The sequence below is a fragment of the Triturus cristatus genome, chromosome 1_2 (genome assembly GCF_964204655.1).
Source record: "Triturus cristatus chromosome 1_2, aTriCri1.1, whole genome shotgun sequence".
Lineage (NCBI taxonomy): Eukaryota > Metazoa > Chordata > Amphibia > Caudata > Salamandridae > Triturus > Triturus cristatus.
Window position 1 is genome coordinate 447,474,654 of NC_140580.1, and position 27,724 is coordinate 447,502,377.

Genomic DNA, 27,724 nt, shown 5'->3' on the forward strand with positions numbered 1-27,724 from the left:
TTGTACTCCGCAATTAATTATTTGGAATGGGTTTTTGCCCTATTTCCACGTTGCAAGTCACTGTTTAGTTACTCAGGTGTGACTTTTGAGTTCGGGTGTCAGTCCCATTTACTCAGTTATGGGGGGTGAGAGTCCAATCTATGTTATTAGTAATGGGTGTCAGTCCTGTTTACTCACTTATAGAGGGTGAGAGTTCCACCCATTAAATTGGTTAATGGGTGTTAGTGTATCAGTCACTTTATGCTGCACGTTGTTTTCTATTCTGTCTGTTATTCATGCTGTGTCTCACTCGTCGGGCTATAGGAGGTGTTAGTCCCACCTATTAAATTGGTTAATGGGTGTTAGTCCCATGTACTTAGTGTTTAGGGGGTGTTAGTCCCACCTAGCTTATGGTTAATGGGTGTTAGTCCCATATACTTCGTGTTTAGGGGGTGTTAGTCCCACCTAGGTTATTGGTAATGGGTGTTAGTCCCATACACTTGGAGTTTAGGGGGTCTTAGTCCCACCTACGTTTTAGTGATGGGTGAGATCCACCCATTGTATATTTGTTCTGGGAGTGATTCTTCCTGTATGTTTCTTCAATTTCTAGAGTAATTGTGGTTGTTTTCTATTGTGATTCTCTGCGTTTTTAAGTATCTTTTGTGGTGTCTACTCAATTTCTGTTTGGGATTTTACCGTTCTTTTTGTGTTTTATTAAAAGAGGAGGTTGGTGTTAGTGAGTGAGTTTAATGTCTTCTTTTCTGTCTTATTATAAGAGGAGGATGGTGATAGTTAATTCTTATCTTTTCATCCTTTTTCTTATCCTTTTTCTGCCGTTTTATGTCTGGGTCTCTTTCGTGGTATAGCTTATTCATCTTACCCTTGGGTTTTGGACTATTTATCTTTTGTTTATATTTTGTGTATAGTTGCTTTAAATTTTTAGTATTGTTTGTTTTATTTTCAATTGTAAAGAAGGGAGATATTGTAGTATCTTCATGTAAGGTTATTACTGTTCTCCTGTATCTTGTAACTAGCTGCTCAGCCAGTGTCAGAGTTCCATGTGGAATGTTGACGTGACTGGAATGTTGGAGGTTGGTGTGGTGTGAGACAGTTGGGAAGATGGGCTGAGCAGCTAGCAGGCTGCTCCTGGTGGGGCTATTCTATGGACTTTACTAAGTCTGCTGAGTCACATCAACCTATGAAACCAGGTCACTTCAGTATGGTATTTGGCACAGGAGTTAGTTGCACTCAGGCCGCCTCGGTCTTACCCTGTGAGGCTGGAGGTAGGGGCCTGCCTTGTTATGTTGCTTGTTCCGTGTGTCACACTGTTTTCCACTTTATAAATGTAGTCGGGCAAGTAGTAGAGGCTTGTTCAAATGCAGGTGAGGAAATTGGGGAGAGGTGTGTTCAGAGGAGAGAACTATCTGCTCTGCTAATCATTGTTCATTCCTTACATAAACACGCTATGCATATTTTTTCGGTTTACTAAGCAGCCTTGAACCAGATGTGCTCTTTATGACTGGTACTTGGCTTAAGGATTCCTCTGCTCCTGATATTGCATTAGTGATCCCAGAAGGCTATTCCTTGATACATTTGTATAGAACCCAAAAAAGGGTGGGCGGGTGTCAATCGCCTTTAAACACCCATTTCAGTGTACCACCTTTGAGCTACCCAAACTTCTGGAAGCAGAGAGCTTTGGGCTTTCGCCTTTCAATATCGGCACAATCGTCTTTTTCAGACTCATTCATTTACCGACCACCCGGCTATGCTGATCATTTTAATAACGCTTTACACAATAATGGGGTATCCCAAAAGACCGCAGAACCTGGGTAGATTTTAGCACAAAAACAGCCTGGTCCAGATGGAACTGCAAAATTATTTTGAAAAGAGAGACAAATTCTCGCAAGACGCAGAATATTATTTATCGTATGCTGATCTCTATGGGAAATAAAAAGAGAGAACACAGTACCTACAGCAGCAGAGCAAAAAATATGTGAAATATTGTCTATGTTCAAGTTTTCGTAGTATACACAAATAATTGAAAGCATGATGATAATGGTTGCTCCATTGGGTGATAAAGTGCAAAAGAGCTCTTGTGGAAAGTGCAAGTGATCAATATTTACAAATAAAAAGATGGAATATGAAGTGCAGTGCATGCAAGCAACTGCATACAGCCTATCTGAGCTGAAAATACCTATCTTATCCTAATTAATATCCTTCTAGCAGATGTAATGTTTTAATCAATCAGGTTCCTCTTTAAGGAGAAGGGTTAAGTCCAGGCATAGATAGGAGGTTGTTGACGTTTCGACCCAGAAGAAAAACACGGTCACTGAGAACCTTCCACATGGGTCTTCATTAGGGTGGGTAAATGGGGCAACCCAGAGTTGCATAGCTGCTCGTCCCTCAAGTAAGCGAGCAAACACATGAACAAATGCATGTGGGCTCCTCGTCTCCTTTCGAAATTAGTTTGCAGTCCCGTTGGATAATTTTATTAAATCGCTTGATTCTACTGGTCCTTCCCTCATTGCTTTCTGCCAATTTCACTCTGCTGGGGAAATGTAATCTTCATTTTGATGATCTTTTGGACCAGATGGTATATACCTTTAACGTTTACTATGGCATCTCTTAATCTGTCCCAGCTTGTAACTTTCCCTACCCATAATGCAGGCCATATTATTGACTTGGTCTTTTTCGAATTGTTCTCTTATTATAAGTTCCCTGGAGGAACTACCCTGGTCAGATAATTTTCAAATTCCATTTGGATGGAAGTTCGATAACCACATCCAACAGGTTAGGCCTGCTGCTCGTATACGTTTGGGTGCGTGGAATAAGGTCCAGGCCGCTGATTGGTCGGAGTTCTTGGCTAGAACCGTCCCCCTCTTGGTTCTCCTTCTCTTTGGCTGCCGAAAGGAGAGCATGTAAAAAATTAGAGAGAATTTAGCGTAAGGTTTATTCCCTGTACAGTAAAATTAGATACAAATCTGCCCTTAGAATTTGTCATGCCTCCATCAAACGGGCACAGATTTCTTATGTCGAGGAAAAAATTAGTGCTGGATCTAGTAGCTATCATGCCATTTTCAAGGTCTCCAAATCCTTTATCTCTACAAAAACCTGTAAAAAAGGCGATTACTCATTCTCAGGAATTGTGCAGTCGACTTGCAGATTGTTTTGAGGCTAAGATTCTTTGCTCAGTTCAGGGCTATTTCCCTGGAGCAGTGTGCTGCGGTAATTCTGTATTGCAGATCTGGCTCCCTACTTGATTCTGCCCTCCTGCGATGTTAGTAGCTGCAGTTGAAGTTATCAATCCAGTGACTAATAGAGTTTTAAATCTCTCTCTCGTCCAGCGTTATGCCAACTGTTTGGATACTTGCTAAGGTGGTCCCTCTCCTTTAGAAGCCCTCTAGGTCCCAACCTTTGTATCGACTATAGGCCCATCTCTATGTTGCCAGCGTTTGCTAAAATGCTGGAAAAACTGGTTAATTTCCAACTCTTACATTACTAAGAGCAGGGCAAGTTGCTGCATCCTATTCAATCAGGGTTTCATCCCAGTCACAGCACAGAGACCACGCTGCTAGAAATATCTGACCAGATTAAGATGTCTCTGGTTGAAGGCAGAAATGCAGGGCTAAATTTACCCAATCTATCTGCAGTGTTTGATACCGTCCCTCACTCAATTCTTTTACAACATTTTACTAACCTGCGGGTTGGCGGCTTGGTGTGGGACTGGGTGAAGTAATTCTTCAGAGGAAAGTCGTATGGGTAGCGCCTTTTACTCCAGATGTTAAAGCAGTAACTCAAGGTGTACCCCAGAGTTTTTCTCTGAGCCCCACCCTTTTCAATGTCTTTGTTTCCGCTGGCTGCGTTTGGTGGAGTCGTTTGGTTGCAAAATTATTTACTACATGGACGACACCCAGCTGCTTTTTGCTTTAGAGGGATCTCCCTCCTCGGTAGTAAAGTCATTTGAAGATTGTATGTTGCCGGTCTTTGATTGGATACAGAGAGCAGCCAGTTAAAATGCAATTCGGAGAAAATGGAAACTCTTCCAGAGTGGGAAGAGACTTGGCCTTCTGCTTTGCCGGCTCCCCCTCTTTCCATCTCTAGTGACAAACAATTGGCAATTAAATCAACTCTCCATGCAACCCCAGATCTCTGCTGTGGTTGGTATGTGCTTTGGATTACTTGGCACCGTTAAGAGATGTTTGTCTCCTTTCTGTACATTGTAGGAGGACGGTGATCCATGCGTTGGTTACTTCTCAGCTAGATTATGTCAATACTCTTTAATAAGGGGTGTCCGAATCTTTACTAGGACGTCTCCAGGTGGTACAGAATACTTTTTTGGTAGTGCCTCACATTAAGCGTATGAGTAGGGGAGTTAAACATTTTCAGTCATAGCGGCTAAAGCCTGGAATCGGCTTCTATTGGACCTCCGTATTCGTCCTTCGGAGGAGGTTTTACGTAGGAGACTGGAAACTTGGCTCTTTTCATCTTCTTACTACAGGTCTTCTCTGTGTATTGATGCATACCATAGCTTTAGTGCTGGGACACTCGTTGAGTTGCAGTGCACTTTACAAAACTGTATATACATGCAAACATTCTGATGTTTCAGCCTCTATCCTCGATTTTGGTCTGACTGACTCTTGAGTCTGAAGGGAAGCACATGCCCAATGGCATATGTGAGCTCTGCATTGGGACCTGAAATCCCAGCGTGCACATCAGGGAAATCTCTCCGACATGGTCCAAATATCGGAGCGAACTGCTAAAAATATGCTGTGGTGGCTGATAAGCCATGGTTGTCAGCGACAGACCCCTCTCCCTTTCCCGCCCAGAGCTCATGGTGGTGACATATGTGTGACTCTTTGGTTGGGGCAGCCACGCAATCCTCAACTAAGACTATGTACACCTGCTGTTGGGACAAGTTTGTGGCTTGGTGCACTGCCAGACGTATTGATCCTCGATTTGCACCTTTGTCCAAGGTATTGTTGTTTGTTTTATCTGACTGTATGCATCGTTATTTCTGCTATTGCCATAAAAGCACAAAATACATTCATATAAAAGTATAAACTAAAATATTCCCTTTTTCCTTAATAAAAAAGAGATCACCTTCGTTTAAAATGCTCAGATAAAAACCACATCTTTGGACTGTTAGCAGAAAGTTTTCTAATGTGCAATTACAATTAACAGCAGAAGTCCAATTAATCTCCACAATCCTCTTCCAAAGGTTCCTAGCAAATACAAAGGATTAATGCTATTTGTAAGGGACCGTGCCCAGCAAACTGACCTGGGCTTACACCAAGCTGCACAGAAATTTGGCTTAAGTATGGGTAATATAATCATAAAAATTGCTTGCGTGTACACCACATTAATAACAAAAATCTTGAGACAGTAAACCCGATAGGTTGTTGATTGTCACACTTCAGGAGTCTAAATGCTTCTACACAATGCGTGGACCCCAAGTTTCTACACAATTGTATCCACCATCTTGATCTAGGTTTGTTGTAGGCTGGGCAGAAAACTACAAGTAGCTTTCATTCTTCGGCTTCACCACAGTCTGGACACCCTGAAAATACGATGCCCGCCTATTTATTGGTGAATGTGTGTAGAGGAAGTGACCCATGCTTAATTGGACATAGTTTCCTAGCTAGGGCTGGCTGGATTTCATCTAGGAGAGGCTCAAAGCTATAGTTGTCTTTTATTCAAATAAAAATTGCTGTCAGTGTACCTAGTGTTGTGCTCCCATGAAGGAGAGCGAGTTTGTGCCCTTTGTAAATCCCGACCAGTTCATTTCTAGATCTTGCAGGACAAGAAGTAGTGGGAGCACTCCACATATTTGTTTTGCCGATTCTATGTAGTGTGCCCATGATATAAATGAACCAGGGTAATTTCCCGGCCCCAGGAAGTCCCAATACCTCCTCCAGCTCTAGCCTATAGGAGGTCAATTCCGGAGTGGCCCAGATAAGTCGCTAAAAAGTGACCAGTCTAAGTCCTAGTTCTTCTGAAATCGGTCTAACACCTAGATCAAGTCGGAGTGGAACAAGTGGGGTGCTGGGGGGGGGGGGGGGGACTAACTGCCTTTTAAAATTATTTTCGATTCTGCATGTTTTTCATGGGACAGTGCCCCCATAGTTCTTCACCACACATACTGACAACCATAGCTTGCAGTTTGTAGATCTCTACAGTAGGGTTAATGGGTTTACAAAAAGATTTCCTATGCACTTTGGCCAGTCCCCCTGATATCTTCTCTAGCTTGACGCTCGTTTTTGCAATATGTGTTGACCAGTCCATGTGTTCAGTTGGGGTGACCCAGAGGTATTCAAAATTGGATACCCTCTCAAGGGGAATGCCATTCAGGCAAGGATTGGGGCGTGTGGAGTTTGCTGGATTGAAAACCATATATTTGGTCTTCTGAATTTTAATTACTAGCCCTCTGGTGTTACGGAAAAGATTAAAACGGTTGAGAATATTTTGGATGGCCGTTGCTGATATGGAAATGAGAAGGGTGTCGTCACCAAACACCAATGCCGGTACTTTGTTTAAAGCGATCTTAGGGCCATCATTATACTTCACGCTGTTTAGCATATGTACCAAGGCATTGATGTATAGACAGAATAGAGTAGGGGCTAGGACACATTCTTGCCTGGCATCTGACGAGTGGCATAGTCAGCTCCCTAAATATCCCATATCTGATTTGGGCAAATTTCCTTTGTGTAGTCTCCTGATCATGAGGCAAAGATATGGGGGAACCCCAATATCATGTAGTACGGACCATAACTTATCTCTGGGTACTAGGTCATTCGTTTTATCATTAGCCCGGCAAGGCTTAGCTTTGGGCACAGTCAAAGGGTATCTTTTGGCCTGATCATCTTTACTTCGGTTGCTGGATCAGTCCTCTCTGTTAAAGTCACCAGTTGTGACTCATTTCCTGAAAAGACCTCAGCATATGTTTCCCACAAAACACTTCATTATGATCCAATAAAACCTCAATTTGATTTTAACGTTTTTCATGTGCTTGCCATTCTAGCCTGTGCATAGTTGCCTTCTGCGTCTCTTGTCCATCAAAACAGCTTTCTTAGTGGCCATCAACCAGGAGGAGTAGCGAGCTTCAGGCGCTCTCTGTGCACCCTCCCTACACCAACTTATCTGCACCCATACCGCTTTCTTGCCAAAGGTGGTAACAACGTTCCAAGTCAGCCAGAATATCGCAGTGATTACTTTCTTCTTTCTGCCCTACCCTTCCGAAGAAGAGATGAGTCCCCATCCCCTAGTCCCAAAAAAAGCGTTGTTGTTCTACATTGATCGTACCAAAGAATATCAGGTGGACGATGAACTCCTCATTGGGTCACTGAAGCACAAAAAGGGAAGGCCATGCAGAAATCGGTCATCTCCAGCTGCTGTGTTCTCTGCATTAAAATCTGCTGCGCATTTACCAAGAAGCAGTCTCCTGAATGCTTGCAGGCTCATTCTAACCAGAGTAAAGGCTTCAACCACTGCATTAGCTCATGGAGTCCCCGTCCTAGATATGTCAGGCTGCTATGTAGGCTTCTCTGCACATGTTTACTAAACACTACTGCCTTGGCAGTTAGGTCCATTGCGATGGGCACTTTGCCTGTTTGGTCCTCTAGGACTAAGCCTGTTTATATACCCTCCATCAGGGAGGTATTGGTAAGGTATCTATTTTAAGGTAAGGAATCTGGGGATATACGTTTCTATCAGATGAACAAGTTAATTACCTTTGGTAACGAATTATATGGTAGAGACTATCAAAAACCGTATTCCTTACCGATCCTCCCTGCTTCTGCAAACACTTTTCTCTATCTAGTAGTTCTCTGTAGGTACTCTGGGGCTTATTTACAAGCCCCTTGCGCCACCCGTATGTCACCTTTCCCATGTAAAAAATGACGCAAAAGTGGCGCAAGGGACTTGTAAATAAGCCCCTCTATGCCTACTCCATGGTCCTCTGGCTTTCTAACGTGGCTCTGTGCTTCTGGCGCAGAAATGGCACGAAAAGAAACTGAAGGCCGCCCACAAGGGTGGCGCCTGTATAGACCCCAGGAACGTCACTTCAGATGTGGATGACATTGATGACGCAGAACCAATTGATGCCATCTACCATTATGCAAAGGTATTGCTCAAGATTTTCCGGATCCAGTCTGATGCCTGAGAAATATTCTAAGGTAAGGAATCTATGGCTAGATAGTCTCTACCAGATATGGAGGTACCAAAGGTAAGTAACGTGTTCTTCTCGGAGATGCTCCATCTAACCACAGATTCCTTACTTCCCTCACACCTCCCATTTCTGTGGAATGGTCTCTTTCCAGTCATATAAAAGGGACCCAACTTGGATATCTGTGAACAGATACCTCTGATGTGTTTTGTGCTCCAGTATCTGAGGTTGCGGACACAGTGAAGAAAAACGTTGTCAGCGCACACTTGTGGTACACTGAAGCACTGCTGTGAAAGCTTTCTGGATCAAGTCTGGCACCCGGCAGATATTCTTAAGGAAAGGAAACTGTAATTAGATAGAGTATCCACAACAAAGAGCATTACAAAAGGTAAGTAACTTGCTCATTAGCTCAAAATGTACTGATGGCCAAACGTATTATGGCCAAAGAATGGATGAAACTCCGCATGCCACCAATAGAATTATGATACATTAAAATGTAGGGTATAATACCCTGGTGTGTCCAACAACCCGCCTTAATTATGACTCAGCAAGACACAATCATAACCTATGCTTCAATAAGTTACAAAGATTGCAATCAAATAAAACTCCCCAGATGTTAGAGATATATATATATATATATATATATATATATATATATATATATATGAGTTTTATATTGCTCAAACTAGAACCGAAGATATCTGGTATCCATGCGCTTTACATGAGCTCCAGTTTCGTTACAGATGTACATATAATTTTTTGTTGGGCATGGGGATTAAATTGACTTGCCCCCAATCACAGGATATTGAGCGTCGTTTCCAAGACTCTAACCTTGTTCCCCAGCTCCGAGGTAGACTGCTCTAGCCGTAAGGCTACATCCTCTCCCCTATTTAAAATGGGAAAGGTGCAGGTCTTAAGCGGGCTCTGGTGTGGTGAAGTTAGACAATTTAAAGGTGAATAGGAACCGTAGGGTGTGACTAAGGCTTAGCCATACCTGGATTTTTCACAGGTTTTCCATGGAAAGCCTGCAAGACTCTAAAGCTGCTTAGTTGGCTTCCTTCTTCAACTATCAAAACACTGATCTGGTTTTGTTTGAGTGTTTTTGTTTTATTTTTTTAAATGTTTCTCCCAATTCTACATATTAAGTCATCTCTGAATGTTTTAAGACTTTATTAAAGCGGAAACGTACTTGAAAAACATTTGAAGTAACATGATTGGTTATTTTTTGTTTTTTATATTACAGGTTGGGTAAATACCCTTGTTGGAGGACAGAAGGAAGGTGGCAAAGGCTTTATGTTTTTCATTATAAATGTGGACCTAACTGAGGAAGGACTTTGTAAGTGCATTATAGTATCACACTCAAGATAAAGTATTTTGATTCCCAAGTATTGCATAGTATTGCTTGCCTAAGATTATGGTTCGTAATGAATTGTTTGATAAAGTTGAATTCAGCGCCGGATAAAGTGCAGAAGCACACAGGCTTAGTAAAAGTCCTGTCATTCTCAATCAGTTATTTTCTTATGAATCAAGAAGAAAGCATGCCCTATATATTAACAGGATACTATTAAAATAGTATGAGCATTGGAACGTTTCCATTATCTAATATTGAGAATATTGATTACTCTACCACTTGTACTCTATGTAGGCAGACGTGATTCAGGATCATCTAATCCAAACCAAGCATTGAGACACTTAAGGGCACAGTGTATTTCATGCATATTTCAGTGATACAATGAGAAACTGAAGCAAAAGCCAGTAATGCTGAAACTAACGACAGGAAAGAGTGATCTTTCCGGAAATAAATGTTTTTTTGAGGTCCACATGTTTTATTTGGAGGAAGCCTAATTGAGTCTGCTCTAGGTCCCACCAGTCTACCTCCCTAATACTAAATTAAAAAAACGTATTTATCCTTGTGCTCACAACCAGAAATTCTGATTTAGCTGTCATCTATTAGCACACGCTGTATGTATGGTAAGATAGGATCTATTTTAGGCTTACAAGGAATTTATAGTGTGCTTACAGCCTACTCATTGATCCCCATTGGTTAGCCTACTTGTCACTAATTTGCTTGCTTCTTATAAGATGGCTTTACTTTTCCATCTTGTGTTTGTCTCTCCCCTGGAGCCTCTTTACCATTCTTTGGCTCGTCTGACTTGTATCTTTCCACTGTTCACTTTTAGGGCAGTACATTTCTCTTTTTGATTAAATGCTCTAAAAGAGTACATGTATCTTTCAGCTTTCTCCCTTGTCTGCTTGTTCCCCTCCAAATATCTACCCCTACGCTCTGTGTTGCTTTCTCTCTTATCTGTTTCTCCCACTGCTCCTCTGTGTTGCTCTCCCTTGTGGTCTGCTTTCCCTTCCCTGCTTTTTCCCTCCCTATCCACTCCACATTGCTTCGTCTGCCAACTCCCCTTTGTTTCCTCACCGCTCCTCCTTTGCCACCGGCTTTTTAAATAAAAAAGATTGCACTGCTTTTATTACCTTTTTATTTTTTTTTACTGATTCATGTCACCCATGTTATTTTGTAGATGTGTGTATGCTTCATCACGCATGTGGTACACGTCGCTGTGCCTGCTCATGCCTACAAAAGGATGTGGTGACTGCATCATCAAATGTTTTTGTTTTCTTTTTGCCATTCTACCTTACTATTGCTAGTGTTCTACAGCATCGCCAAAAGTCATTGGCTAAGTCCCAAATTCAAGACCTATTGGCTTTGCCATTGCTTATTTTTATTTTCCTTTTGTTTAGATGAGCACATTCTTGTCAAACACAAAACAACAATTAGTGGTCGGCTCTTCAGAATCTGTTGGCATACCTTTCTGAAATGGAGTTCTTCTGCCTGCACCATTATCTGTTTTTGCACCCTCTGCTCAGCTCTTGCTCCCCTTTCTCAGCTCATCAACACCCACCACCTTTTGTTCCAGATATGTGCTGTAATGCCCACATCTTTTTTCGACTAAAGAGAAAAATCTGATCCAAGCAATATCGGTTTGCTTGAAGGCTATTTTTTTGGGATGAGGAAAACTTTCCTGTGCATCAGTGGGGAACCAAAGATAAATCCTCATTTTCGATAACTGCTCTACCTCAAACCCAACTCTTCCTTTCACCTACCTTCCGACAATATCAAAAAATCTAGCAATCCTATTTGACAGAGAAATGTAGTTCTATCCACAGATACGTTTGTTGGTCAAAACTTCACAAATTCAGTTATCCATGCTCACAAGAATCTGCTCTCTCCTTCAAGCTTTGCGTCTCATTGATCTGATGAGTGCTTATCCTATCAATATTATGTTGCTGTAATAGTTTCTGCGCAGACCTCCAAAAGTCTCAAATACAGAAACTGCATAGCATACAAAATCAAGTGGCAAGACTTTACTTTATTGTCAGAAAAGTTAAATCTACCTCACTTGCTGTGACATATCTTCTCTGACTTCCTGTAAAACAAATGATCATGTTCAAGACATAGTGCATCACACAAAAGGCTCGAAGGTTAACAAGTATAGGACTTCAAAACTTTGTCCCACCTGACTTATGAGGAGCTAAAGATAGTTTATGATCACTGCTCATTCTGTACAAGGTCAAAAGACTTAACAAAGGAAGAAGATTCCTAAAACTCCTCGGTCCTTTCTGGAATGACGGTGACCCTCTGCCTAAAGAAAGTAAAAGAATTCCATTCAATTCAGATAAAACCTTGAAACCTTCCTTTTCAGACCCTCTTTCAACACACCTTCATTCATTGGCCTATCCCGGTCATAGGCTAAACCTAGTTTCTTTAAATTCTTCTGTATCATGAATGTAAATTAGGCATGCAGAAGTGATTGCACAGGTCAAGCAAGCAACCTGGAAATAGCATCAATTTTATTAAGTGTTATTTATTTTTCCAACTACTTGCTTTTTGTAGTCGTTCTCTCATGAAGTATCTCAGTAGTGGTTGGTTTGTCTGCTGAGCTTATACTTGGCATTTTCCTTTTTTGAAAACACATGTTATTGCAATATATGTATATAGTACAACATGGCAGATGGGGCCCATAAAGCAAATAATGACAGAAAAAAAAAAAAGGGGCGGGAATAAAATCAAAGAAATTTAAAATATAACAGTCCTACCGGTTTCTCCCTGCCTACTCCCTACATCCCCCACAAGAATAGTGCAGAAAACAAATGAAACACATCTGTTACAACATCCGTAATCATCGATATAGCCGTGCAGTACAGAATATTTTGGGCCGTGAAATGACCGAATTTCATCATCCAGAAGTCAGCGTTTTTGGTGAGCTCATGCTAGATCAATTCCCCTATATTCCACTGCCCTCTTCCATAGCTTGGGATGTTTTTGGGGGCATGCCCTGGCTTTGTATACCTCAATTTCCTGTTCCATACAGTGGTTCATACCCTATTTCCAGATCGATAATGATGGAGGGACAGCTGATTTCCACTTGTTTCCTATGTCGCGTTTAGCGAGCGTTAGTCCCAGGCACATGAGAGAGATCCTATATTTATTCCCACCTACATTGTCCATAAGATGGAGGAGGGCCAGTCATGGGTTAAACGTGAGCTGTCAGGACAGAACCTGGGCCAGACATGTGATCACCCCACCAGAATCTCTCTAGCTAGGAACAGCTCCACACAGTATGGAAGAATGTACCCTCCTCTGCGGAGGCATGTTGGTCAGCAATCACCCCCATACGCCATAGACGGTGTTGTCAGGTTGGCCCTGTGGAGGTATTTAAATTGAATGAGCCGAAGTCATGCTTCAATTGCTGCTCCCCTGGGGTAACCCAACACCTCGGTCCAGTCTTCATTGTCCGATTCACCCACGTCAGCCTCCCATGTCACCTGCAATACCTCAAAGGTGTCTGGTTGGTTAGAAATCAGGGTCTGGTAGATCTTAGAAATGTTATGGTCAACCAAATCTCCCATAAGTAATTTACCTTCTAATGGATTAATTACAGGAAGGTCTGTTAAGGTTTTTATATAAGGGCCCAATGCGTGGCTGAGCTTGATAAATGTATTAAACTGGCTACGATGCAGCTGGAACTCGGTCTGAAGCATCTGGTAGGACTACATGGCTGTGCCCCGTTTGACTTCTGCCAATGTGAAGATCCTGATGAGGTACACAATACCTGAACCCCTCTAATGTTACCACTTGGAGAGCATGGCTCCACACCAGAGTGAAGTCTACTCCGTTAATCTGCCCCACAATTTAATTTGTCGGAGAGTCAATCGCCACAAGTCCAAAACTTTGTTGCTGGGAGAAGAGTAACACCTTCCAATACCTCCTTTCCCATAGAAATATGCTTGTAGCGGAGACTCACCCATTGCCACCTTATCTAGAACGTAAGCTGAGTGTCCATGGGTATCCGCCCACCACTCATTTATAATTTGGAGGTGAGCCGCCTGGTAGTAGGACTCGATGTCTTCCGCCGCAATGCTCCCACAGTATGTGGACTGAAAGCATTTATTAGGAGCCACACGTAAAGTTCCCCCGTCGGACACAGGAAGGTGGTAAGAATGAAATCCAGGCTTTGGAACCACTGTCATGGGATAGCAAACAGGACATTTTGCAACTGATAAAGGAACTTGGGTAATGAGACCATTTTAAAATTTGCGGCTTATCCTGTCAACGACAGTGGAAGTCCAGTCCAGCTTTTTATGTCTTCTTCCAGACGGGTGACAAGCGGTTCTACATTTGCATTCTACGCTACTGTAGCGCTTGGGTAAATATAGACCCCTAGGTATCGGAATCCATCCGAGACCGCTCTTATATCTGTCACCCAGTCAAGTCTACACAGACCTGGCCCCACCTTGTAGATCGTGGATTTAGAAGTGTTTAAATAAAGGGCTGAGGTCTCCCCAAACACCCTAATTATCTGTAACAATCGAGGTCCTTTCAAGTCTGGTCTCGTGATAAAGAACAAGACGTCATTAGCTTATAAAGTGATTCTGTGGGACTGTCAGCAACCCCACTCGAATCCCTGGACCTGTGCTTCCATCGTCACCCATACTGCCAGAGGCTCTATGGTAATAGCGTTCAGCTGGGGAATAGGGGACAACCCAGTACCTGACCTAGCCCCAGCCACTCATACTGACGCCGTTAATGCTGTGTATAATAAGCAAATATAGGAAATGAACCGTGGCCCACAGTTAAGGCGCTGAAGAAGATGAAATAAATACGTCCAATTAACGTAGTCAAAGGATTTGTCTGTCAGCTAGAAGAAGCCTCGTCTGCTCCACCAGCCTATCAACTAACGCATTATACGTTCGCCTCCTATTGTGACGAATGGCTCTGTAGGGCATAAACCTGGATTGGTAAGGATGTGCCAAATCAGCTAAATGGCCGATCAATCTATTTGCCAAGGCCTTGGCAAGATCTTAGCCCCGCAAATTGAGAAGGGAGATCGGGCGATACAATGTCAGGTCGTCCTTTGGACGCCTCGACTTGGGAAGGACCACAATCTCTGCATGACGGCAATCTAATGGCATCATGCCCGCATCTGCCGCAGACAACATGGCTTTAGGGAGGTGGGTTTGACACTTGGTCATGAATAATAAATGAAAAAAAACAACTGGGAAAGCTGTTTGTGCCAGGCGCCCTGCCCTAGTTCATATCTGCTAATGCTGTGAGAAGTTCATCCCTAGTGAGCGCAGAGTCCAGCAGGTCCCGGGCTACAGGGGAGCAGGATCGGAGAGGCAATGCCCCCACAATCTCCTCTATTTGTGTCTCCATTAGCAACCCCTCTCGGTGTAAACACCCTCCAGGTGGGACACAAAGACATTCGCTGTGGCACCAGGATCTGTAAGTGGGTTGCTCATGGCACCACCCAGAAGAGGGAAGGGGGGCTCCTTGGAGGCACCTTAGCGTAATCTATGGAACAGGTGACTTGATCTATACCCCATTGATAAATACAGCTCTATGAAGCCTGCCAGGCAAGCCACGTGTCACCAATTAGGGTTTGTTGATACTGTGCTGCACCAGGCAGAGCTGCCCGTGGGCATGGTGGACCCCTGGTCGGCATCCTGACTTTCCATCTCCAGGATTTCTGTCTCCAGATCAACAATATCCTGCATTATGTGCTTGCGCTCCCCTGTAAAATAACTAATGTCAGCTCCCCATGGAGTTGGTTTCATGGCCTACCTACATTGAGTAAGGGGGGACTGTACTGTATTTAACATAAAGTAGTTGTCTATGCTGTCTGCCATGTGTTGGCGATATTCTGGATTCTGTAGATACCATGGTGACCTGTGCCAATGGGATGCCGGTGTTTACTACCCATCTGTATGCCTATTGCCACCGAGGTAGGATTTGAAAGCCACCCTGGGAAGCACAGCGACATCCCGCACCCTGTGTAAATGACCGCTAAGAATTAAGAAGTAATCAAGATGCAGAAAGGAGCCATGTCCGGAGGAATAGAAGGTGTATCACCCTGGGGATGGGTTTTGAGCACGCCTAGATGACAGAAGCTAGGGGTTTCTGGCATTGCCTGTGGGGCAACACCGCGGGCGCCACATATCCACTGACTGATCAATTACCCCATTCCAGTCTCCCCCAAACACCACAAGACCGTCCGGCAACCCCCTCCCCCCAGAGCCTCATCTGAAGCTCAACAAAGGAAGAACCAAGTGGGGGAGGGGGATACATGTTAAACAATGTAATAGGTATTCCATAAAGTATACCCGTGACCACTAGATACCCGCCATATTTGTCCGCCCTGGTCTTGAGATGTTGAAAAGGGATGGTGTGTTTAATCAGGATCCCTGTACCCCTAGATACCTGTGTAAATCCTGAGTGATAGATTTATGTGTATCCCCATCAGACAAGGGACGGGGCCTTGCTACTCATGAGATGAGTCTTCTGTAAAAGCAAGACATCTGCCCCCAGTCTCTTATCCTGTTTCAGGACCGCCGCTCTGTTCACCTTGTCTAGTAAAGCATTCACATTCCACATCAGGAATCTAACTATATCGGCTGCACTTCCCTGGGACTGTGTTGACATGATTGTTGGAATATCTGTACGATTGGCAGGTGGGAGAGTGAAAAGCTGGCAGGATTCCCATTACAAATCATAGAGAAAACATACAAACAGAACCATAATGACAGTTATACAAACCACAAGCCATCATCTTGAGACAAAAGTGTCTGCAACAACTTCCCATAGTGTAACTCTCTACCCCATACTCCGATGTCACGAAGTATCTGTCGCAGGATATGGCGGTGGTAGATCGCTACAGTGGGCCTGCCCTGATCTACCCAAATGGATCCCCTTTCATAACATTAACTTAATTAGTGGCGGGCATAGATTCTATAAGTACTGCATCATGTGGCCACCCTGGTGTCATATATTATGTGAGTCTAGGATGAAACTGCCACTTAGGCACCTCTTTGTATCACTTAGGAGGTACAAAGTGTCACAGATGTTTGGGAGGACGGGGAGCCCCCAGGATCCGCTGGTTCATCTGTTGTCGTCTTAGGTTTCCTCCAGGAGATTGCGAACGTCTGCGTCGAGAGGTTGAGGTCTTCCTTTTTTCTCTTTCGCTCTGGGAATAATCTGAGTCCTGGCACGGCGGCGTATGTGGTTTGACTATTATCTGCTCATCTGTATATTGAAAAACGTCTTCTGGAGTGTCGAAGAACAGCGTTTGAGACTGATAAATCACTTTGAGTTTGGCGGTATATTGAAGCGTGTATTCGATGTTTAACTCGAGGAGGCACTTCTTCGCAGCCTGGAAAGACTGACGTTGTTGTTGTGAGAACTTGTATAGTACGGAAATATCATAATAACATTTGATTGGTACATTTGTTTTTCCTGTCAACGAGGGTATTTTAGGATAGTACCTCTGTCCATATAGTTCAAGAGTTTTGCAATTAATGGACGCTGACGGGCACCGGGGGAGGCCTGCAAATTAATGCCCTGTGTGCCCTCTCCACTACAAACCAAAGGGAGAGGGCTCTTGCGGAAGGTAATTTCTGTAGCCACCGGCACAGGAAGTGCTCCATTGAAGACTCATCACAACCTTCTGGAAATCTGACAAAGCGCACATTATTGTGGCGCACTCTACCCTTAGCATCTTCCATGCAGGCTGGCAGTTCCCTGGTCACAGAGGTAAGCTTAGATATGGTGGCCTGTAGACACTCAACAGAATCCCCCATCCGAGACTCCGTGATCCTCTCCACTACACTGCAAAGTTCCTGTCGCAAAAGCATCACCTTTGAACCGACCATCCCAATCCTGACGTCCAACGCCTCGCGCCATAGAGTGATGGCAGCCACCAGCGCAGCATTGCCTAGGGCAGCCCTTCTGGGCCCTCCAGTATCGCCTGTGGTTTGATGCCACTGGGCTGGGTATATTTATCAATTGTGCTTTGCTTTGGAGCTGGTGGACCCTTATCTTTTGTCATGCTGGAAATGTAGATGTAGGCCCAATTGCCAGGCACCAGCAGTCATGTTCACTGCCCACCAACACTGTCAGCTCTTGTGAGCACTGGAACTGAAGGTCAACACCAGACTAGGCCCACACTAAACACTGTGTCACAAACTGCACTGGGACCTAGCCAGGCCGTCTCCGCAACACAGTGTGCCTACCTCAGTGCTCCCCCCAATTGGCATCAGATTCTTCAAACATCTACTGGAATCCTCCCGCGCAGTCCCCGACAATACCTGGTCTGTGTGGAGGGGAGGGTCTCGTCCAACACCACTGCCACCACAGCACTGTCCAGCCCAAGCACATCTCTGGGACCTGGCCACCCGAGCTGTATCAGTGCTGTGTGCCGCAACATCCAGCACCACGGTGGTAAGGATGGCAGCATGAAGTTTGCCAGCTTGCAAGAGCGCCACTTTAGGGGGCCCATTCCCTTTGCCTCACTACTATGGTGTAGCAAGGCGAACCCGAGGGTGGGGGCAGTCCCAGTTGGCAGAAGGCACATTCCTCAGTTTTGTCCAGCAATTAGGCCTCCTCCGCCACCCACGCAGAGGCACAGCGGGTGGACTGTTGCCCTGCTGTTTAGCTTCCTGGCAGTCTTAACCCTCTCTTGAGATAAGCAGCCCTCATACCCTCAGCTCTTTGAGCTGGTAAGAGGTGCTTGTAGGTGGCTGAGAAGGATGGGCTGCAGCTTCAGGAGCAGGGGCATCTATTGAGATGCAGACAGTCTTGAATGGGTCATGTCTATGCATATTAGAGGGGCCTCGCACAGTCCCCTTCTACCCAGGGCCCCAAAAAATCCTATAACCGGCCCTGCCATGTGGTAGCAAGGATGTGGGTAATTGTTCAGCGTGTGAGGCAGGATCATGCTGGGTAATGGGTTAGCCTTGCGGAGTCCAGCTAAAGTGCGGCTGCCATGACCAGCTTCCAAGCCATGCTCCCTATACTTGCCAATTTTCATAGCCTGTTAAGTACAGGTGAAATACATGATGCAGTCCTCAAACTGTAGGGGAAGCTTGGCTGAATACATCATAGCATTATTGACATTCGAGACCCCAAAAAGTTTTTTCACATCTGGGATTGCCCCTTTAGGTCTCCTGTACGGCAGGGGTGAAGTCTTTATATTGGAAACGTGTAGCTCCTTAAATCCCCTTCTCTAAAGGAAGCTTTAAACGAAGATTTCTATCCCTATTTAGGAGATGTTCAATAATTGGGCACCATGGACCTCCAGCCTGGGGCCTAGGGCCCAGAGATCTATGGGACATCTCAATAAGCACTTCAGAGAAGCTGTGTCCTCCAAAAACATCACTCGGAAGCTTTTCTACAAAGGTTTCCATTTTCCTAATCTCTATGGGCTCCGCCAGTCCAGTCATACGGATATGGTTGCGCCACAAATTCAACTTTGTCTTCGTTTTTGGCTGGGATTTTTGCAATGTCCATTGTGATGCGTGCTAATGTGTTTTTTGAAGCTCTGCAGTGTTGTCTTCTGTTGTAGGGCTTCTGTGTTCGGCCTTATGTAGTCTGCCTCCCTGTTTATATCAGACTCCTTACATTTGGTTTGTGCGAACTGTGATGTGGTCCATTTTCACATCTTGAGTCTGGATGCTAGCGCGTGAATCCATCATAAAGCGCGGTAAGTCCTGTTCTCTGTCGCCCACAGAATGCATGTCCCTTCAGCTATGTCTAGCACAGCTGTAGCATTGTCAGCGGGGGTTTTAGCAGAGCTCCTGTTATAAAAAGCAAGTTTGGCTGGCTTCCTTGGGGTGGGTTTTTCCCATGATGAAGAAATTAAAAGGTGGAAGCAAATTTCAAGGACATGCCCCACCTCACATGGCCCAACAGCACTTCAACAGGTGGTTCTCAGTAGATATATATGACATATAAGTGCACCGACCGTTAAATCGGATAGGCCTCCCCTTAAACTATTGAATCGTGCTGGAGCAAGAACTCTGCTCATGGAGGGTACACAGGGCCCCAGGGGAAGAGTTGTCGGATCTGCAGGTTCCCACCCAACCCCCACCTCACATGGACTGAGTCAGCCTGCCTTCATCAGCGGAGGCCTCCAAACCACCTTATCAGTCACTTGCTGCAGGGCCACATCTGCTATCTCAACCTTCTGACCATTCGACCAGGCAGTGCTTTCGGAGTCAGGCAGCCGTTTCCACTATTGCACTAAAATCAAGCTTGTTCATGTGGGTAGGGGTGTCTTGAGGATGAGCAGTCCACATTGCGGAGGGACAGGAATTAATAAACTGGTTAGGTCAGTTGCCATTGCAGGCCCTTTTTTAGGTCTCGCCTAACTATTGCGTTTATGCAATCGCTATGCGAGACTCTAGTAAGAGGGTCATTTCAAAGTGCTCCCAAAAGTGGATTGCATGGCGAGCATGCGCACAATCACGTGCATCGTGCCGCCATGCAATCCGTTTGGGGAAGCGCTTCAGCCCACTGGCGCGTGCACGTGTAGCCACAGCCTTGGCATCCTACCTCAAAGGGTCCGCTCCCCCGCCTGGAATGCGCTCCCCAGCCACAGCATGCCGAGAGATTGTTTCCTCAACTGTCCCTCCCCACCACAGCGCTAGTCTCACGGACGCATTGCCATCCATCGATTTCACTTTCATGCCCGTGTTCTCTTTGCCTTTCAGCACACAGCCCGCCCTCCCACTCCGTGTTTTCTTGCAGCTTTGCCCAGATCTGAGTCTCAAACAACCAAAATAATAAGTTTGCCCTGCACACTTTCTGCGCTTACAAAGTTAACATATGCCGCGCTCATTCCCTTTTCATCCTTCTAAGGTCGATAACATTAGCTCCATTAATTCTGTGTCTAAGGATTTAAATAACCATATGTTTTCTTGCAACTTTAGGCACTTCACACACACAGCCCCACTGCTCACACACACAGGCATCAAGGCAGCAACAGAATGCTCTGAGCCCCACCAGTGTTTGCCACACACACATGCCTCTCGCATCTCGTGTTTTCTTCCAGCTTTGGCCCGTGTTCTCTTTGCCTTTCAGCACTCAGCTTCCCCGTAACCACCATTTAACTAACATCCTGCCACACTCATTCCATTTTCATCCTCGCTTTCACTTTCATGCCTGTGTTCTCTTTGCCTTTCAGCACACAGCTTCTCCGTAGCCACCATTTAACGACCATCCTGCCACACTCATTCCATTTTCATCCTCGCTTTCACTTTCATGCCCGTGTTCTCTTTCAGCACACAGCTTCTCCGTAGCCACCATTTAACGACCATCCTGCCGTAAACACCATTTAACTACCATCCTTTTAGTTAAAATAAAAGAATTGCCACTAAGGGTTTAAGGAATCATAGAAATACAAGGCAAGGCAACATACACTCCGAATGCCACTCAGAGCCACATAATTACATGCCACATAACTACAATGCACTCAATACAACAGACACTCCAAAAACCACTCAGCGCCACATAATTACACACCACATAATTACACTACACTCAATGCCACATGCACTCCAAATAACACTCAGTGCCAATTAATTACAATGCAAACAATGCAAGATACACTCAAAATAACACTCAATGCCACATAATTACACGCCACTAAAATCAACATACACTCCATACAAAACCACTCAGTGCCACATAATTATATTCTACATAATTACACTCTATCGCCCTCACTCTCTATCTATCTATCTTATCTATCTTATCTATCTATCTATCAGACTATTGCACTCTATCTATCTATTGCACCTCCACAGCATCACTCAAGGGCACCACTACATCACTATGCGCTACCACAGCATCACTCAACGCCACAGCATCACTCGACGCCACAGCATCACTCGACACCACCACAACATCACTCACCGCCACCACAACATCACTCACCGCCACCACAGTATCAGTCTGTCAAACCATTCAACAACAACTGGCTCTAATACGTTCTCTCAATATTTAGGCTTTATTACAAATGGCACAAAAAAAATGATAATATTTAACTTCTGTTCTTGGATTTTAGGCGCAATTAAATACACTAAACATAATCTTCACAAGAGTTATTAACAAAAGTTTAAACGATTGCCATTATAATTTACATTAACTTTTTTTTAAGTATTAATTATTTGCAAAAATTAAAAGCCATTGTTATTTGTAATATCAATACATCTAAGTCACGTAAATACAACACATATTGCATTACAAATGCTATAGGTGTCACATTTGCAACAGTTAAAACTATTGACATTGTACATGAGAAAGCTAGTAATTTCAATATTTTCAATACCAACACATAAATAAAAAATTAGTCAATTTACAATACAAATAGCTCAAACTTTCCTAATGCGATATCTATTGCATTGCAAATGCTTGTTCCTTTTATTTACTGAAGTTTAGCTATTGGGATTTCTACAGATTTAGCCTCTTGTTTGACCTTAACCCGGGGATATACTCCAACCATTCACATTTTTAACAGGAGATTTTGAACAATCTGAGGAGGTATGACTGAAATCTGACATATAAGCTCTCCTTATCTGTGTGACTGCATATATTACACTATTTCTAAATATGTATGTGCTGTAAAAGAGTGAAATTTGCATCAAACAGCAAATATCCTACCAATCCGCTAGCCCACAATTCCTGTGATAAAAACACGCATGTAACATGTTCATTTGTAGATTGAACATGGAATCCCCAGGTTTTTATTTAATAAAAAGTGTAGATTTTGTTGGATTTCCTGGGTTTTAGCCAGCTTTGTTCCTGATTACCGTAGTAATACGGAAATATTTGTTGGCCTGACAATTACAAAGTCATGGGTTTTGGCCTATTCTCCCACATTGTATTCCTCTCCTTAAGTGCAAAGTACACATTTTTATTGGGAGACGTGTGGTAATGTTCAATTGTAGGATTGTTTGCTGTATAATTTTGTTTCTTTCAAAACACATAAATTAAGACATTGTTTAATAATTTGAAGCTTGAGTGCAATGCTGTGCCAAGGGTTTAGCATGCCAGCTACCGTGGCCAGTGTCTAAGTACATATTTGGTTGGAGAAGGGGATGGTCCTGCAGTATCCCAGGGGCCCATCCAGACCGGAGTACAGTATACTTGCCACCAAAAAGGCCTCAGTGGTTGGCACCAACCACTATTTCAATTCAATTTATTTTATTATGTTTTGGCTCTCAAAAGAGGGCCACATAGAAGTTTACAATGATAAAAGCAGAAGACAAGTACATATCAAGATTATGACATTTGAGAAACATATTTAAGTACAAAAATAACATACAATGACAGATCTACAGCAGGAAGCAATGTCAAACATCTCCAGAGGCATGTTAATAAATAGCTAAAAAACCTTTAAAAAAGTTAAAAATATAGAAACAGAACATTTCATTAGGAGGCCAATAAAGTGCTTGGAGAAAGCCGTTCAAAGTGGAAATGCCCAGACGGATACAAATAGGTTTTAACCATCTGAGACGCAATATACGGAGCGCAGGGCAGGTCAATAAAACATGCATACAATCCTGGGTACTCAGTTTACATAAATTGCACATAGGAGAAGAACCGTACCATTTGGATAAAAGTAGATTTAAAGGTACTAGGTCGTAACGTAAAAGAAACCAGAATCTACGAATACCATGCGGCAAGTTCCATGTGACATAGGGTTGGGCCAACTTCATCACATAAGAATTAAGGAGAAGGTCTACATCCCTTTTTTCACAGATTAACTTCTTATCAGACTGAAAACATAGTTCCCACGAGGCCTGTTTTAATACGAGTTTTAACTGTAAGGGAGAATACAAAAACAAGGTGTTTTCATCGAATTTTAGAAGGGTTACGGCTTTTCTAAAATTCCTTACAAGTTGTGAAAACTCTTTGAAATTACCCAGTAATTCACTTCTGAGGAGAGCTCTCATCGTCCCTAGTTCAGCTCTAGCCAGGCAGGCCACCCATTTTACTAGGGCACATAGTCCCTGTACCCAACTGCTCCTGAGACCGAAATCGAGCCAACAAGCGGCCAAAGAGCACGCAGTATTCAGAGAAGATAGGGATCTTAAGAGTTTCCCCTCAATCTTATGGCAAAAGTCCCAATATTTCACCTCTATAAGTTCTATACCATACAGTATCGTTGCGGGGATTTTAGACCTGTACACCTCCAGTAAACACGAAAAGTGCCTTTTCCCCGTAGCCTGATAGAGGGAGTTTAAACCTTTGCCATGGGCGAGGGCTTTGCGTGAACTATGCTCAATATGGGGCCTCTCACTCAAGTTAGCCGTGATAATTTTCCCCAGGAAGGTATAGGAGTTAACAACCTCCAGTTTTTGGCCGCCGATATACCATCCAAAATTTACAGATCGGCACTTCTTCTTACCGGCTATGCACATAACTTTACTTTTAGATATATTAATCTTCATGCAACCACTAATTCACAGTTCTCTTCTCCGTGATAGCATATCTCTGCTCTGGAGAAGCCTCCTCAACAGCATAATAAGACTCCATCTTGACCGCAAGAATCAAAACTGCTTGTCTTAGGGCTGCGGTAGACTCCGAAGTAGACTTGACCTTGAAGCCTACATCGGCCTTGACGCCGAGTGACCCAACACACAAGAGGAGCTTGGTGAGTAGCCTGATGTGAGGCAGAGAAGAGCCTACATAGACCCTCTGACCAGGTATCAATCCTGGTCTCTTGAGAAACTTTGTCTTGATTCCCCACGTGGTATTGCTGAAATTTGAATCCAGCATGTTGATAGGCGTGAATTCAGCTGTCATCAAAAGGTCTCACTGTACTGTTAAGTCAGTGCCTTGCTATAATGTGAAGCACAGTAGACACAGTTTCATGAACAAAATCAAACATTTACAGGTTCAACAATATCCAGATGTGGTTTAATGGGCGCATCACTGCTGCAAAATGCAAGTGCTAAAGCTCAACTAAAGACCAGAGGTTTATAAACATGTCCACAACTCTCTGACTAAAGAAAGCAAGTAGATCGATGCTGCTGGCCTGGGACTAGCTGTGGGTATTCCTACACAATGCCCATAACCAACTTGGTCTGGTTACTGTCTCGAAACAACAGGTACCATTAGGAAGAGACAGAGCAGCTCTGATGTAAACAAGATGCACTGAAAGGATCTTGGCCAGAAGGGAAAGTTTGTCTCTAATGGTAACATCAGTTTTGCCCTGGGTGCAACCTGACACTGCCTCCTAAGAAACGAGCACCAGCATGCTCCACTGAAGGCATGCCTAGATTTGAGAAGTCCAGCAACACTGCCTTTCATTTGAAGCACCTTTTCTGGTCTCTGATAGACTGCGGGCCCCATTCACAAAGAGCCTCTGCAGTTGTGGCTGGAGGCTCCACACTCGTGGTGGGATCTCATTAGTGAGAAACTGTAGTGCGTGGAGATCCTGCCACGACTGTAGAGGCTGTTTGTGAATCGGGCCCTTAATGTTGAAGAAGATTAAAAGGGACACCCAACGCAGCCAGATTGTCAAGCGTATTCAAGTTTACTATACCAAGGCCCAACATACCCTTCCACTTACGAGCCACCTTGGCTTTCCTAGGTAATATTCCACTTGCTGACATTTGTAAAGGTGCTATACTACTTCCATGTTTACCAAACATTCCCTTGTGGACGGTAATGACAACCAAGAAGCATAAGTTGGGCAAACTGTTCCTAAAACTTAGTTACAAACAATTTTCTCTACAATTCGAAACCCACTGCTTTAGAGGGCTGGGCACTGTTCTAAAGTGTATGCACGTGATCTACATCGGCACATGCTTCAAACTGACAACAATACTTGACCAGTAAGAATCCATTTGTAGTGATGAAGATTCAATTGCCCACTTCCGCCCTCCGGATGCAACTCAGACTATGATGTTTCAATATTAATTACCTTACAAATACATTTTTGTGTTACATTAGTATAGTTACACTGTCTTGTTTCTCATAACGATACTTGCATATTCACACATGTAAGGGGAAAATAGAATCCGAGGTGGAGTCTACTTTGTGCATTGTGGGGTTTTCTTTTGTGTGTGGGGGGAATACACAAGTAACCATGGAACCAAAACTTTTGAAGAAAAGCAACCTGCAACATCCACACTAAACACTAGATGACACAATTGTGCAAAGCATGCACATCTTCAGCTCTAGAGGCAGCAAACAGATTGTTACAGGCTACTAACCTGTTCCGGATTATAAATGTCACTTGACATGATTGCAGTTTATCCCATTTCGGTCTTCTACAGAACTCCCACTCACAAATGTGTGGGTATCATTTTTATTTGATGATGTTTGGCAGTACAGGATAGGAGAATATTTGCTTTTATTGTTTTTTTCATCAATTTTTGAGTTCCTGTTGTAAGCCAATGTCCACGTGAAACCTTAACTTACTCCAGTATTGGAGCCTTTCATAGATTCACATGCCTGAATCATTCCCCGTCGTCGAGACGGGAGTCTCCGGTCGACGACGGGGAATGATTCAGGCATGTGAATCTATGAAAGGTCCAATACTGGAGAACTACAGTTACAGGTAAGTAACTTGTTTTCTTACTCCAGTATTGGAGCCTTTCATAGATTCACATGCCTGAATCATTCCCCGTCGTCGACCGGAGACTCCCGTCTCGACGACGGGGAATGATTCAGGCATGTGAATCTATGAAAGGTCCAATACTGGAGAACTACAGTTACAGGTAAGTAACTTGTTTTCTTTTTTGTTATTGTAAAAACACCTTCATATTTACCTGGGCCTTTCGGGTATTCCACAATTTTTGGTGGTACAAGTGATACATATTTATAGATTCAGGTGAAAAAAAATGCCCAGCTTTGTTTGCCCGTTTTCTATTCTTGCTATTGTTAACTGTCAAGTGATTCATGCTTGGTACACCGTGAAGAACGATTGTATGCCAAGGGCTAATTTTTGCCTCTAGGTATTTCATGTTTTGAACATAATAGTAAAGGTTATATTTTTCTCCACCTGAAAGAGTCTGGTGAATATAGCAGTGTGTTACTCTGGTAGACCTTCCTTCAGTGCAGAAAGTTTAAGATGAAAATATTGTTGTCAGTTCCTCTTGTTTGGCATTTACATTCACATTTTTTTATTCGGTTGTTAATTGTACTGTACAAACTTGACTGCGGTACACAGACAATTCAGTTGCTGATTTTAGAATTGAATCTAGATTTCAGACCAAGCTTTTAAGAGTTCACCCATGGGTATCACACATAGTTCTCCAGAAATCACAAGCAGCAGATCGTTCACAGATGTGCTTTAATGATTAATAAGAACAGAAGGTACCAACGGCAATACTGTCATGCACATTGTTCGTATAGTTCCATCTAGCCTAACTTTAGCTCTGAGCTCATCTTACAGTGCCATGACCATTTCGATGAGTTTGTCATCAAGCCCAAATATATACAGCGCTGAAACGTCCACAAAACTTTATCCAAGGCCTTTAGCCCATCTATTGCCATTGCTGCTGGAGGGATGTTGACCAGGTTTTCCCTTTCAATGATTCGGTTGAATAGCCATGTGCTGTCTGCAGCTAATCTGCTTTGGATGGATGGATGGATTCGAGAGAGTGGCTGATTCAATATGCATCACAAAGATTTGTGTAGATCTTGCAATTTAAGTTTATGAGAGAGATGTGCCTCTAGTTTTTAGAGCAAAGAGGCTCCTTGCCCTCCTTCAGTTCACAACTCTAGTAGCTTTCATGACTGTGCCCCTAATTTGAACTGAGGGTGTGAAATGATGAAATGGAGGCTATAATGTTTCAGTAAGTTTTTCATAGTACCCTTCACCTTTTGGGATTAGTGCACAGCAGCTGACGCTCTAGCATGGTGAGGATTTGTTTCCTATTTGCGAAGTCCCACTGGACACCAGGAATTTTTTTAAGCTAGGTTGTGAATCAGCCAATGGTGCTAGTGCTGGTTACTGTTACTACTGTAATACGATCCAAAGGAGGAGTCACCGACCTCGTGACTTCCAAAGACTTTCCAAGAGGAAAAACAAACTGCAAACATCCGGGCCCAACACCAGATGACGATCTATGCAAAAGTGTGTAGATCTGCAGCTCTACATGCCAAGAACAGATGCATACTGGTAAGTAGCATATTCCTTTTTCCATACACACCAACACTGTTGTGATTATCCCCATGTACTTGTTTTAGCAAATGGACCATTTTTGATTACTTTGATTAAACAG

The 27,724-nt window shown here is 43.6% G+C and overlaps 1 protein-coding gene across 4 annotated transcripts in view; it reads left to right on the top strand.

Moving 5' to 3' along the window:
- IDE (insulin degrading enzyme) overlaps nt 1–27,724 on the top strand; it is a 1,118,175-nt gene that overhangs the window by 327,509 nt on the left and 762,942 nt on the right. For all 4 annotated transcript variants that reach the window (XM_085606153.1, XM_085606152.1, XM_085606150.1 and 1 more), the window contains exon 8: nt 9,384–9,476. In XM_085606153.1, coding sequence (XP_085462279.1) covers nt 9,384–9,476 — 93 coding nt within the window. The remainder of the gene's footprint in view (nt 1–9,383; nt 9,477–27,724) is intronic.